General features: G+C 42.7%; 1 protein-coding gene across 1 annotated transcript; it reads right to left on the minus strand.

Annotated features, from left to right (window-relative positions):
• Positions 1 to 4,827: 4,827 nt before the first annotated feature.
• On the minus strand, positions 4,828 to 7,088 carry LOC138897482 (uncharacterized). The gene is made up of 3 exons (XM_070183454.1): positions 6,938 to 7,088; positions 6,539 to 6,826; positions 4,828 to 5,084 (listed from the first exon to the last, which is right to left on the minus strand). Exons 1-3 carry the CDS (start codon positions 7,086 to 7,088, stop codon positions 4,828 to 4,830), a joined length of 696 nt encoding a protein of 231 aa, XP_070039555.1.
• Between the last annotated feature and the right edge of the window lie 6,553 nt (positions 7,089 to 13,641).

Raw genomic sequence — 13,641 nt, forward strand, 5'->3', positions numbered from 1 at the left:
TTTGGATATTGTTGATTGTGACTTGCTGTTTCTATGTGTTGCCTTTTCTTATATGGGCATTCGATTTTGAAAGAGGATTTTTAGCTATACATACTAGTGCTATTCGATAGTACTAACATCCCTTTTGCCGGGGGCGCTGCATCATTAATAGATGCAGGTGGTTCTTCAGCAGGCGACATTGATCAGTGATAGCAGTACACTCTTTTCAGCTGATTTGGTGAGCCCTACTTCATTTCGGGGTCATGTATCTTTTGTTTCTCATGTACAGTGTTTTGAAGTTTAGCCGGGGCCATGTTGCCGGCATTTCCATATTACTCTTCTATTGTACTTAGAGGCTGAGTAGACAGGTTATGGGTTATGGTTGATGTTGGGAATTGAACTAGAAGTGTTGGTACTTGGAAATTATGTTTTTCATTAATTCTATAAACTCGTAATGTTTTGAAAATTATGAATGAAGCTGATAATGGGAATGAAAAGGAAGTTGCTAATAAAATCTTTTTAGTTATTGATTTATGGAGTACATCTCCTCTTTATTCATGGATGAGTTTGAGTAGAAGGAAGTCTAATAGGCTTGCTCGGCCAGGTTCTTTCGGTTGAGCGCCGGTCGCGCTCCCTGAGTTTGGGGCGTGACAAACTTGGTATCAGAGACTAAGGTTTTAAAGTGTCCTAGGATGTGTCGGAGCCGTGTCTAGTAGAGTCCTTATCGGTGTATTGTCGACCTCATCTATAATGCAGAGGCTACTTGGACATTTAGGAATTTCACACTTTTTTGATACTCCAGAATCGTGCGATAGAGCTCAAGATAGGAAGCTAATTTCCTCATTATGTCTCATGATATTTTTCAGATGAGTAATCCACGAGTTCAAAACAATGAGGAAAGAATGACCGCTCCATTGAATCTGGGGGAGATTACACAAGAGTTCGTTGGGAGAATGCGTCGAGCCGTGGAGGGGTTGGAAGAACTTGTTGCTAAGGGAAGTGTCCTTATTCCTACCACTGTCACCACACCACCAGATCGTGTGGTGAGAGAATCTAAGGAACGAAAGAGGGTTGTTGGTGCTAATGAACCAAATTGTATGATTTCCAAGAAGCGACACTTGGGAACATGTTGGATGACCCTTGAAATATATTATGGCTATGGAAAGAGGGGGCACAAGAAGAACAAATGCCCTAGGTTGGGTACACCCATCCAGTTATGTCCGTCATGCGGGAAGGAACATTTGGCGTCGTGTTGTGGGTATGCTCTGCAGCGCATTAGAGGTGGTATCTTTGGGCAATTCCAAAGGCCCACACAGCAATCCGGTGGTGGAATTGTTAATCCCGCATTAGAAGCTTGGAGGAAGGATAAGGGGTATGCTTATGATATATGCAAAAAGGGTAAATATCAAGTCAGTGAGACGAGTCAGTTCAGCGGGCCTCATCCCCGTTGTGTGAAGTATGGTAGATGCCATCCAGGAGTGTGTCACTATGGTACAAAGGTATGCTACAAGTGTGGTATGACGGGCAACTTTCAAAGAGATTCTTATTTGTCTCTCCAGAGCATGGGCAAGGGTATGGCACAACCAGCCAGTTCTGTAGCTACTACATCCACAACGCCTCCCCCAGCTAGAGGCACTATAACGCCTGCAGGGCGTGGAACAGCTAGGGGTGGTATTCAGAGCTCGGGAGGGCCCAACCGGTTTTATGCTATGAGGAGACGTCAAAAGTTTGAGGCTTCTCCAGATGTGGTTACAGGTATATTGACTGTCCGATCTCATGATGTGTATGCTCTTATTGATTCCGGTTCCACTTTGTCATATGTCACTTCTTATGTTACTATGGAAGTTAGGATAGAACCGAAACAACTTTATGAGTCGTTCTCTGTATCTCTACTCTTAGAACGAGACACAGTATTCGTGAAGCCTCTTTATCACAATTCCTTATATTTACAACCTCTTGAGAAATTGAGTTCTATAATGGGTTCCTTGAATTGCGTTATAACCCTAGGTTAATACTTCCCACTGCTTCCCTAAATTCTCAACAAGGGACAATACCTGATGAATTTTGTACATACCCTTTTGATTCAAATGGATAACATCTGCTCATTTGTGCCTATACATGCATCACCATAATATTTACCTATGCGGTATCATATCCAATGGAAATCAGCCTAGTGTTGAGATCCTTCTTGAGTCACTGTTTTCCTCTATGGTATATGTGACTTCTATGGTTGGAAAAATTATTCTACTGCTTTATGAATAGTATCATGAATCCTTTTCATTGTCTAGTAACATGAGAGTATATCTTAGCACCTATCATGTGCGTACATGCCAATTGAAAGGGGCCACTTATTCGCATAAAGTTTCTGAGCAACTTGATATTTATCACAAATTCGTCATAGGGAGATCTTGTTGTTTACCCATATCAGTATGACTTTCATGTCCACCTAAATCATGCCTCAGTGAGTAACTCACCTTGTTCCCAGTATTGTGTTTGCCCGTGAATTGGCCTGATATGGCAACTTGAGAGTTGTTATAGGAAAAACATGTCTAGCTCACGCCAAAGTGTTCATTCTCTCTAACTAATACATGATTTCATCCCAACATTAAGATGTCCTAGCTACATGATTCCACTTGTGTGAGATTGAAAGTTAAGCAGCCTTATGATGAGAATATTGAATTGAAAGACAAACTCGTCGTATCTCTAGTCCTCTCACATAGGATCAAATATTGGCATAGGTTAAGCTGTGGGAATGATAATAATCTCACAAGTGTTCAACTTCTTTTCATCCTCGTAAATTTGTGAGAAAATATCAGTTACATTTGACCCAAATTTTAGTCAAAGTTATGAAAGTAACTTGTGATGACTTTCATCGACTTTTGTTTCACAACTCGCTTGACTTTAAGACATAACACACGACTATCATACGATTAACATAACTTATAACATAACCTCCTTATTATGTTAAGCACCCAAGTCTCACCCCAAAAGTACATGTTATAACATTCCCAACTTGTCGACTTTTGACGAAACATTATTTTCTTCAATTCCTTTAGCTTCTGAACCTTCCAACCCTCTTTGTACTTGTTGTTCATGATATTCAATATTTATAACCTCCGAGGTAACATGATTAACTTACTTTATATAATTTCAAAGATGATCTCATTTTTAGTCCTACATTAGTTTACTTACGATGCAATTTTACGTACAAAAATATAAGGTGTAGCATCATTCCCCCTTGGGAACATTCGCCATCGAATGTTTACTCTTAGAGACTTTGGAAAATGTTTGCCAGAGTCTCCTCCATACACTAGACTAAAACTAACCTGCACGCAGCCAGAAAATATACTATACATGTCACACATGGCCAATGTCTTTAAATAGCAACACTTGGCCTCACACGACCGTCAATCATAAATACCGAAAGTCAAAAATAAGAGCTTACCTCACCTACTGGCCTGAATAGAGCTGTGCCGATGTATCCCATCTCGAGCCATATCTTCAGTTTGAAATATGTGGGGGTATTTAGACTTCATTTCTTCCTCCGCTTCCCATGTCATCTCTTCCACATTCTTGCTTCTCCATAAAACCTTCACGGAGGATACCTCCTTATTTCGTAGCTTGCGGATTTGTCGGTCTAGGATGGCAACTGGAACTTCTTCGTATGACAAGTCATCCATAATTTGTACATCATCAGTGGGCACCACTCGGGTAGGATCGCCAATGCACTTCCGTAGCATAGATACGTGAAAAACCAGATGGACAGACTCCAATTCCGGGGGCAATTCTAACTCATAAGCTACTTCGCCCACTCTCCGAATAATCCTATAAGGCCCAATATACCATGGGCTAAGCTTGCCTTTCTTGCCAAATCTCATCACGCCCTTCATAGGCGACTCCTTTAAGAACACCCAGTCATCAACCCCGAACTCTAAGTCTCATTGTCGCACGTCAGAATATGACTTTTGTCGACTCTGGGATGTCAACAGTCAATCCTGGATAAGCTTTACCTTCTCTACGGCCTGCTGAATCAAGTCTGGCCCATGTAACACAAATTCTCCAACATCAAACCACCCTATAAGAGATTTGCACTTACGCCAATACAAATCCTCGTACGGAGCCATCTGGATACAGGAGTGGTAACTGTTATTATATGCAAACTCTATAAGAGGTAGATGTTCATCCCAAATTCTTTTAAAATCCAACACACATGCTCGTAACATATCCTCGAGCGTCTGAATTGTGCACTCGGCTTGTCCATCAGTCTGTGGATGAAAAGCTTTGCTGAGATTCACCTGAGTCCCTAGATTTCTCTGAAATGACCTCCAGAAATATGCTGTAAACTGGGCCCCATGATCGGATAATAGATAGTGGTACTCCATGTAGCCGCACTATCTCCTTAATATATAACTTCGCATAATCTTTGATTGTATATATAGATCTGACTGGTAGGAAATGGGCTGATTTCGTGAGCCTATCGATTATCACCCATATAGAACCGAACTTACAATGAGAACAAGGCAAACCTGTGATGAAGTCCATGTTTATCCCCTCCCATTTCCACGCCGGGATCTCTATAGTCTTCTTTAGCCCTCCGGGCTTCTGGTGCTCTACCTTCACCTGCTGGAAACTAGGACACTGGGTGACAAACTCAGCAATGTTCTTCTTCATATTGTTCCACCAGTACACATCCTTAATGTCATGATATATCTTCGTCGACCCAGGATGAATGGAGTACCATGAATAATGTGCCTCTGACACAATCTTGTCTCGTAGCCCTGCTACACTTGGAACACACATACAACCCCTATATCTGAGAACCCCATCTCCCTTGAGCTTTAACAACGGCTACTTCTGCTGCGGAACTCGCTCTCTCAACTCGATCAACTCTGGCTCCTCGTACTGCCTTTCCTTGACTTTAGCTTTGAAAGATGATTTTGCTGTGTTTTGGAGTACAGCTCCACCATCATCAGAATCAACTAACCGAACCCCCAAACAAGCCAATTGATGAATCTCTCTAGCTAATTGTCTTTTTTTAGCCTCTACATGTGCTAAGCTACCCATAGATCGGCGACTTAAGGCATTTTCTACAACATTAGCTTTCCCTGGATGGTTGAGAATGTTAAAATTGTAATCTTTCAATAACTCTAGCCATCACCTCTGTCGCAAATTCAACTCTTTTTACTTGAAGATATACTGCAGGCTTTTAGAATCTGTAAATACATCAACATGAATACCATATAAATAATGTCGCCATATTTCAAGTGCATGGACAACCGCATCTAACTCGAGTTTGTGGGTCAGATAATTCCTCTCGTGCTTCCTCAACTGCCTTGAAGCATACACAATTACCTTCACATATTCCATCAGGACACATCCTAACCTAACACCTGAGGCATCACAATACATAGCATAACCCTCTGGACCCTCTGGAAGTGTTAGAACTGGCGCTGAGGTCAACCTATTCTTAAGCTCTTGGAAACTACGCTCGCAAGCCTCTGTCCACTGAAACTTAGCTGCTTTCTGAGTCAGCTTCGTCAATGGTTCCGAAAGGGAAGAAAAACCCTCTACGAACCACCAGCAGTATCCTACTAAGCCTAGAAAGCTATGAACCTCTTTTGGAGTGCTACGTCTAGGCTAGGATTTCACGGCCTCAATCTTCTGAGTGTCTACCTTTATACCTTCATCGGATACAATATGCCCCAAGAATGCTACAGACTTCAACCAGAACTCACATTTAGAAAACTTAGCATACAACTTACGATCACAGAGGGTTTGGAGTACCGCTCGTAGGTGGTCCGCATGATCCTCCTCTGAACGTGAATAAACCAGAATATCATCAATAAATACTATCACGAACAGATCTAAAAATGGCCAGAATATGATATTCATCAAGTCCATAAATATGGCGGGTGCATTTGTCAACCCGAAGGACATGAAAAGGAACTCGAACTGGCCATATCGGGTCCTGAACGCTGTCTTCAGAATATCTTTCTCCTGAACTCTGACTTGGTGGCACCCCGACCTCAAATCTATCTTTGAAAAGCATCTAGCCCCCTGCAACTGATCAAACAAGTCATCGATCCTTGTAAGTGGATACTTATTCTTAATGGTTACCTTGTTCAGCTGCCTATAATCGATACACATCCTCAGCGAGCCGTCTTTCTTCTGCACAAACAGTACTGGTGCACCCCAAGGTGAGGTACTGGGTCTGATGAAACCTTTCTCCAGCATATCTTTTAACTGCTCCTTCAACTCCTTCAATTCGGCAGGTGCCATTCTATACAGAGGGATGGATATTGGTTGAGTTTCCGGAAGCAAATCAATGCTAAAATCAATCTCTCGCTCTGGAGAAATACCTGGAAGCTCATCTGGAAACACATCTGTGTACTCTTTGACTACTGGAATAGACTGAAGTGTAGGTATCTCAGCATCTGTATCTCTAACTTGCACAATATGATAAATACACCCTTTTGCGATCATTTTCCTCGCCTTTAGATAGGAAATAAACCTACCTCTAGGTGTCGCTGTATTACCTACCATTCAAGGATTGGCTCACTCGGAAAATGAAATCTGACAGCCTTTGCTCGGCAATCAACTGTGGCATAGCAAGCTGCCAACCAGTCCATTCCCATGATAGCATCAAAATCCATCATCTCTAGCTCAACTAGGTCGGCTGAGGTCCGATGACTATAAACTGTCACCGTACAACCTCGGTAAACCCGTCTAGCAATAATCGATTCTCTGACTGGTGTAGATACCGCAAAAGAATCACTTATTATTTCAGGAACTATACCAAACTTCCCCGCGATAAATGGGGTAATATACGATAATGTAGATCCTGGATCTATCAAGGCATAAGCATCATGAGAGCAAATGGTCAATATACCTGTCACAACGTCTTGTCAAGACTCCTGGTCCTGTCGACCCGCTAAAGCATAGATATGGTTCTGATTACCACCTGAACTGGAACCTCTACCTCTGCCTCGATCTCTACCAGCCAAAGACTGAGACTCACGCCCTGAAGGATGCATGGACATAGATGATCCTGTTGCTGAACTCGCTGGTTTTGCCATACCCTCATAATCTCTATTTGGGCAATCTCGCATCATATGCCCCCGACGCCCACATGTATAACAAGCATCAGAACCTGCTCGGCATTGGCCCAAGTGTCCTCTATCACAGATGTCACACCGCGGCGAAAATGACCATGTCTGCCCTGAACCTCATTGTCGCTGCAAACCCGATGCCCATGAGCTCTCACCTGGTCATGACTAAGTATAGCGGTCATACCTGTAACCTTGTAATTGAGGTGGTAGAGGCCTAGTGGCCATCTGAAGTACTGGGGCCTATAACAACCCTGAGACTGCTCTTGAGACCTGGAAAATCTCATCCTCTTACACTGCCCTTGCTCAGTCATCTCTGTACCCTGCTGCCGATGCCTACCCCTTTCTATATTCTGGGCGAATGCCTAAATCCGGGAGATATCCATACTATCATGCATTGCAGCGGTGGCACATGCCTCGGTTAACTCTGGGGCCAACTCTGCTATAAATTTGTGGATCCTGTCCTGCATAGTAGCAACTATGGATGGTGCATATCTGGCCAATGAGTTAAAATGGAGACTATTCTCTCGGACACTCATATTGTCCTGCTTGAGGGCTAGAAACTGATCGACTCGAGCCTGTCGGATCTCCCGTGGTAAGTACTGGTCAAGGAAGGCATCTGAAAAATTCTCCCAAACAGCTGGAGGTGCATCATGTCCCCTGGACCTCTCCCATCCCTCGTACCAAAGGATGGATATATCTCGGAGTCGAAAACCTGCTAGCTCAACTGCCTCTTTCTCCGTGGCATGCATAACCCGAAAGATCCTGTGAAGCTGATCTATTAAATCCTATGGGTCCTCCCTCTGATCTATCCCTGTGAACTCTGGGGGACTCAGAGCAATAAACGCTCGGACCCTTGAACTCCCAGACCCCTCAGAAAATCCTGCACTAGCTGATGCCCTAGCTTGTTGTTGGTTAGCTGTGTCAGCAAATGCACCACACTCCTCAAGTCCTGATCTGATGGTAGTGGATGGGGAACTGGATGTGCGGTATCCCTAGGAATCTCCTCAGGTGGTGGAGGAGCCAATAATGGTTGAGTAGGGGTCTCGGCCTGGGCCTTAGACTGGGCCCCATCTACTGGGGGTACCCTGCACTATTGTGTCTCTCATCTGACTAGCCGTAGTCTTCCTAGTCATCATCATCTGTGTATGCAAACACCAACACGTAAGTTTAACTCAAATTTTCTATAACTCAGTTCTACAGCACGGTTTAGATTTGAAAGAAGGGTAACCAACTCCTAAATGCCCTATAGTTCCCTACTTATATAATGTGGTGCACAACACATCTATAAACAAGACCCTACTAGACACGGCTTGTAGACTCCCTAGGACAGAACTGCTATAATACCAAGTTTGTCACGCCCCGAACCTGGGGGCGAGACCGGCACCCGGTGCCTCACTTAACCTAGCATACCAACTTGTGACTGAGGGACTCTGAACATATAATGTCATACTTTGGCCATGGGTCCACATTGCAAGACAATTTGCGAAGCAAAATATAAAACAGAACGAAAACTAGATTTGACTAACCATCAATATAAAGTTGGGCCTACAAGGCTGTCATAACTACTACAACTGACAAACCAACAAAATATACATGCAAAGCCTACAAAGCCCAACATGCTGTACTAACTGACAGGATATGTCTACATGCCTCTACTGATGGATGTACTGTGATCGGAATAGGGCTCCAACCTACCCATAACATATATACATAATATGTACACAAAACCCTATATCCGGAAACTCCAAAGGACGTGGAGCTTACCGATCAAGCTGAACTCAGGCAATACCTACTGAGGAGGTCTACCCGTCTATCTATCTGAACCTGCACGCATGAAATGCAGCATCCCCAGAAAAGGGACGTTAATACAAAATTATGTACCGAGTATGTAAGACAATTAAATAACTTAAAGCTGAAACTGAACTGATAATATAATAACTGAAAGTAACTGGGAGTCAAAGATGATCTGGAGATATACTTACCTGCTGATACTGACTCAACTCTCTCAATATAGTAAGTAAAATTAATGTCCGGCCCTATAAGGCTCGGTACGTGTAACTGCTCTTCCATAGTAGGCTCGCTCATAAGCACTCGGCCATACTAGGCTAGGTATCTCGACCATTCTGGGCTTGCTCATAGGCACTTGGCCACAGTAGGCTCGGTAAATAAATTACCATCTGATCAGAGGTTGCCCAATAGGGGCCTGCCCATCGATTATAGCTCGATGGTGGTGAAAATACTGTAATACTATATATATATATATATATATATATATATATATATATATATATATAAAGAGAGAGAGAGAGAGACCCTCTGCTCTCTTGATTGGAAGAAGACAATACTTAATCCAATATAAAGTCCCGATAAGGCAGAATACTGTAACTTATGAGACTAGGATAATCTACATAAGTTTAGGAATACGAACTTCTCTTTATGCCTCGTTATCAAACTCATGTAGTTACGGGATCATGCCAAAATGAAGAAAGGTTTAGCCTTAACATACCTTATCACAATCTTTCCAATCACCAAGTTGAACTCGCCTCTTCGCACCTTAATCTACAACAACGATAATAATACTATCATTAAGTTTCGAAAGGTACAACTATCGCACAACGAAGGACAAACTTATTTTGTATTAAAACGGGCAGGATCTCCCCTATAATCCTTACTTCCTCCAAATTCAAGATAACACCAACAACACAAGAACACAATAATATCAACATATATACATTATTTTCTAACCTTATATGCGCCACAAAATACTACAAAACAGCCCAACACACCCCAATCTCTTCATACACAAAGCGACTACTATAGTAGTGTCAAACAACCCAAAAATATTACGACAAACGACCGACCCACCACCCTGCATTTATGTGGTGTTTCTCCACACCCTTCCTCCTCCAAAACTCTATAAAATAGTAGTAAAACACGCAATCCAACAATAACACAATATAGTCCATAAAATAGTCCACTACAAGTGAATAACTAGAACTCACGGCTTTCTATCGTCGTCCCATGAGTTCTTACATGTAAGGACCCATAAAAATTTAAATCAAAAACTCGGGGGTTCGGACTTTTTGGATTGAACAGTACCCTACGAACTGAGAGGAAAATGTTTCGCAGAAGAATGCATTTCTGAGGGCCATTATGCGGCCGCATAATCACTCTGCAGACCGCATAATGGCCGCAGAGTGAAGCAGTAAGTTTGTTCGACTTGAGGTCAGTTTTTCAGTCGATTATACGACTGCATAATCGATATGCGGACCGCATATCGATCGCATAATCCCTCTTGAGTTTTTGCTGAGGGAGTTCTGCGGTGCATTATGTGACCGCAGAATGAGTATGCAGACCACATACTAGTCGCATACCTAAGCCAAAAGTTTAGGCCCCTGAGGGCCATTTATGCGGTCACTTTGCGTACCGCATATGCGACCGCAGACCTGTGTCGGGGCACCATTTTTCTTAATTTAAAACCCGACCCCCATTCCGTTAAAACACCCATTTAGCCCATTTTGAAGCTCATTTCTCATATATCTAGTGTGAGAGAGAGAGGGTTCTAGAGGGAAGGACTAATTCCCATCAATTAATCTTCAACTATCGGGGTCGGATTCCGATTCCGGGAGTTTGAGTAGGTCTGTAATGTCCAATGTGACTTGTGTGCAATATTTTTAGGTTAATCGAACGTGATTTGATAGGTTTCGACTTCGTTGGTAGAGATTGGGAGTTTAAAGTTCAATAGTCTTGAATTGGGGTGTGATTCGTAGTTTTGAAGTTGTTTGACGTGATTTGAGGGCTCGACTAAGTTCGTATGATATTTTGGAACTTGATGGTAGGTTTGGTTGGGGTCCCAGGGGCCTCGATTGATTTCGAATGGTTAACGGATCGAATTAAAGTTTGAGGGAACTGCTGAAGCTCACCTGATTATGGTGTAATCGCATGTGTGGAGTGGGGATCGCAGGTGCGATCTCGCAGAAGTGAGAGTTCACCGCAAAAGTGGTCAGGGAGGAGATGAGTATAGGTCGTAGGTGCAAGGTCATTTCCGCACCTGTGATGCCGCAGATGCGGCTTGGGTTACGCAGAAGTGGAGCTGGCCTGGCCTGGGCAGGGCACAGGTGCGAGGCTCCGCAGATGCGGAATTGAGAGAGGGGCCTGTTTCCGCAGAAGCGGGTAGATGGCCGCAGAAGTGCCTCCGCAGGTGCGGAGCATGGAGCGCAGATGCGGGCCTGGGGGATTTAAGTGGTTTCCGCAAAAGCGGAGATTTGACCGCAAATACGGTTCCGCAGGTGCGGATATGGGGCCGCAGGTGCGAAAATCTTGGGCAGATTATTAAAACAAGGGTTCGCGGTTTTGGCTTCATTTCAAACATTTCAAGCACGGTTTAGGCAATTTTTGAGAGGGTTTTCAAGGGGATTCTTGAGGTAAGTCCCTTGTGCTTATTTTTGATTAATAATATTATTTCCCCATTGATTTTACCACCTAGTTAGTGTGTATTTAAGGTGTAAATTGGGAGTTTGAGGCTAGGGATTTGGAGAGTTTGATTTGGGGATTTGGGGGATGATTTAGTGTCGGATTTTGAGAGATTTGGTATGGTTAGACTCGTTGTTGAATGGGCTTTCGGGTTTTATGACTTTTGTCGGATTTTGAGATGTGTGCCCGGGGGCCAGCTTTGAGCCGATTTCGGATTTAGATTAATAACTTCATATTTTCTAGTGAAATTGATTCCTTTAGCCCGTGTTGATTGTATCGCATTGTTTATGGTTAGATTCGAGGCATTTGGAGGATGTTTCGCGAGGCAAGGGTGTATTGGAGTAGAGATTTACTCGGATTGAGGTAAGTAACAGTTCTAAATTTGGTTCTGAGGGTACAAAACCCCATATTATGTGTCATGTGTTTGGTTTTGAGGTGACGCACATGCTAGGTGACAGGCGTGTGGGCGTGCACCGTAGGAATTGTGACTTGGTCAAATTCCGTAGAACCATGTAGTTGTATAATCTGTTGTTATCCGTACATTCTCCATGTATTAGAGAAATTGAACCACAAATCATGTTTAGACTACGTGTTGTCATTGTAGGGACCTACAGATGGTCGTATACATGTTGAATTATCTGCTAAATTGTTGTTTGTACTTAGTCACAATTTATTTGTATATTACATCTCAGTCTCTATTATTCATTTTTGATGCATCATTTCATTGTTGTCTGGGCTGCTTATTATGATTTTCGAGAGCCCGAGAGACTGGAGAGGTTGATGACTTAGTGAGGCCGAGGGCCTGATTATGAGGTATTATACTATAGCACGTGAGTGTTTCGTGCAGTAGGTGAGTTGTCCGTGCGGATCCAGATATTATACTATAGCACGTGAGTTGTCCGTGCGGATCCAGATATTATATTATAGCACGTGAGTTGTTCGTGCAACACGTGAGTTTTCTGTGCGGATTATAGCGCTTGGGCTGAAGCAGCCCCTCCGAAGTCTGCACACACCCCCAGTGAGCACAGGTACCTATTGAGTGCGAGTGTCGAGTGTTGAGTGCTGAGTGAATGGGAGGGTTGAGTGACTGTGGCCCTGACAGGAAGCATTTGATTTCATATTTGTTGTACTTGGCTGCCATGTATCACTGTCTTGATAATTTCTGAAAGATATTGCACTGTGTTTCAGTTGAACTTGACATGAAATTACTATTTTGGCCTTAGTTGTCGAACTTGAAAGCATGCCTACCTTCCACGTTAAAAATCACTGTAATTGAATTATAACTGTAAAGCTCGTCACTACCTTCAATTCTTAATTTAGTATTGTTACTTGCTGAGTTGGTTGTACTCATACTACACTATGTACTTCGTGTGCAGATCCAGGTATTTTCGGACAAAGTGGGTGTTGATTTTCCGCGCACAGTTGATCTTCTGGAGATTTTGAGGAAGCTGCCGGCGTTTTGCATACCTTGTTTCTCCTTCCCTATCTTTCCACTTATTGTATTTGGTTTCAGATTTTCATAGACATTATTTTTCGGACTTGTGATGTATAGATGCTCATGTACTCAGTGACACCCCGATGTTAGGAATTTCCGTGTTATATTTTGGATTTCTATCCTGTTTATAAGAAGTTGTTATCATTTAAACTATTTTAAATCTGTTTTCTGTTAAGTGTAGGAGTTATTTCATAAATATCGGATTGCCTAGTACCACGATAGGCGCCATCATGACAGGTTAGGATTTTGGATCGTGACATTTGCTAATTATTTTTATGTGACCGTGTATTTATTTATTGAGTGCCTTTACTTGCTTTATGACTTTTTGTGTTGTTAGATAGCCACTTTTATCCGTTTTATGTCTTTAATTATGTAATTCTCTTATTGCATTTTATTTTGAGGCACGCCGCAGTTAATTGTAGTTTGTACATTTATTTTATATTTACTGCACTTCTTGTGCAGATTCTGGTGTTGGTCCCAGCAACAGTTAGTGGAGGCTCGCTTGGATTAGCTTATCACTGAGACTTGAGGTAGAGTTGCACGACGTTTCCTTCTTATTTCTTGCACTGTTATTTCATTCAGACA

This window comes from Nicotiana tomentosiformis, chromosome 8 (genome assembly GCF_000390325.3).
Source record: "Nicotiana tomentosiformis chromosome 8, ASM39032v3, whole genome shotgun sequence".
In the NCBI taxonomy this organism is placed as follows: Eukaryota; Viridiplantae; Streptophyta; class Magnoliopsida; order Solanales; family Solanaceae; genus Nicotiana; species Nicotiana tomentosiformis.

Bases quoted from the DNA above. Each gene is read 5' to 3' on its own strand.
- LOC138897482 (XM_070183454.1), bottom strand. From the start codon at position 7,088: ATGCGAGATTGCCCAAATAGAGATTATGAGGGTATGGCAAAACCAGCG. The intron at 6,827-6,937 runs GTAATCAGAACC...ATGCCTTGATAG, and splicing joins TAGAGGTTCCAGTTCAGGTG to ATCCAGGATCTACATTATCG. The intron at 5,085-6,538 runs GTGAGCCAATCC...TCAACCATCCAG, and splicing joins TGTCAGATTTCATTTTCCGA to GGAAAGCTAATGTTGTAGAA.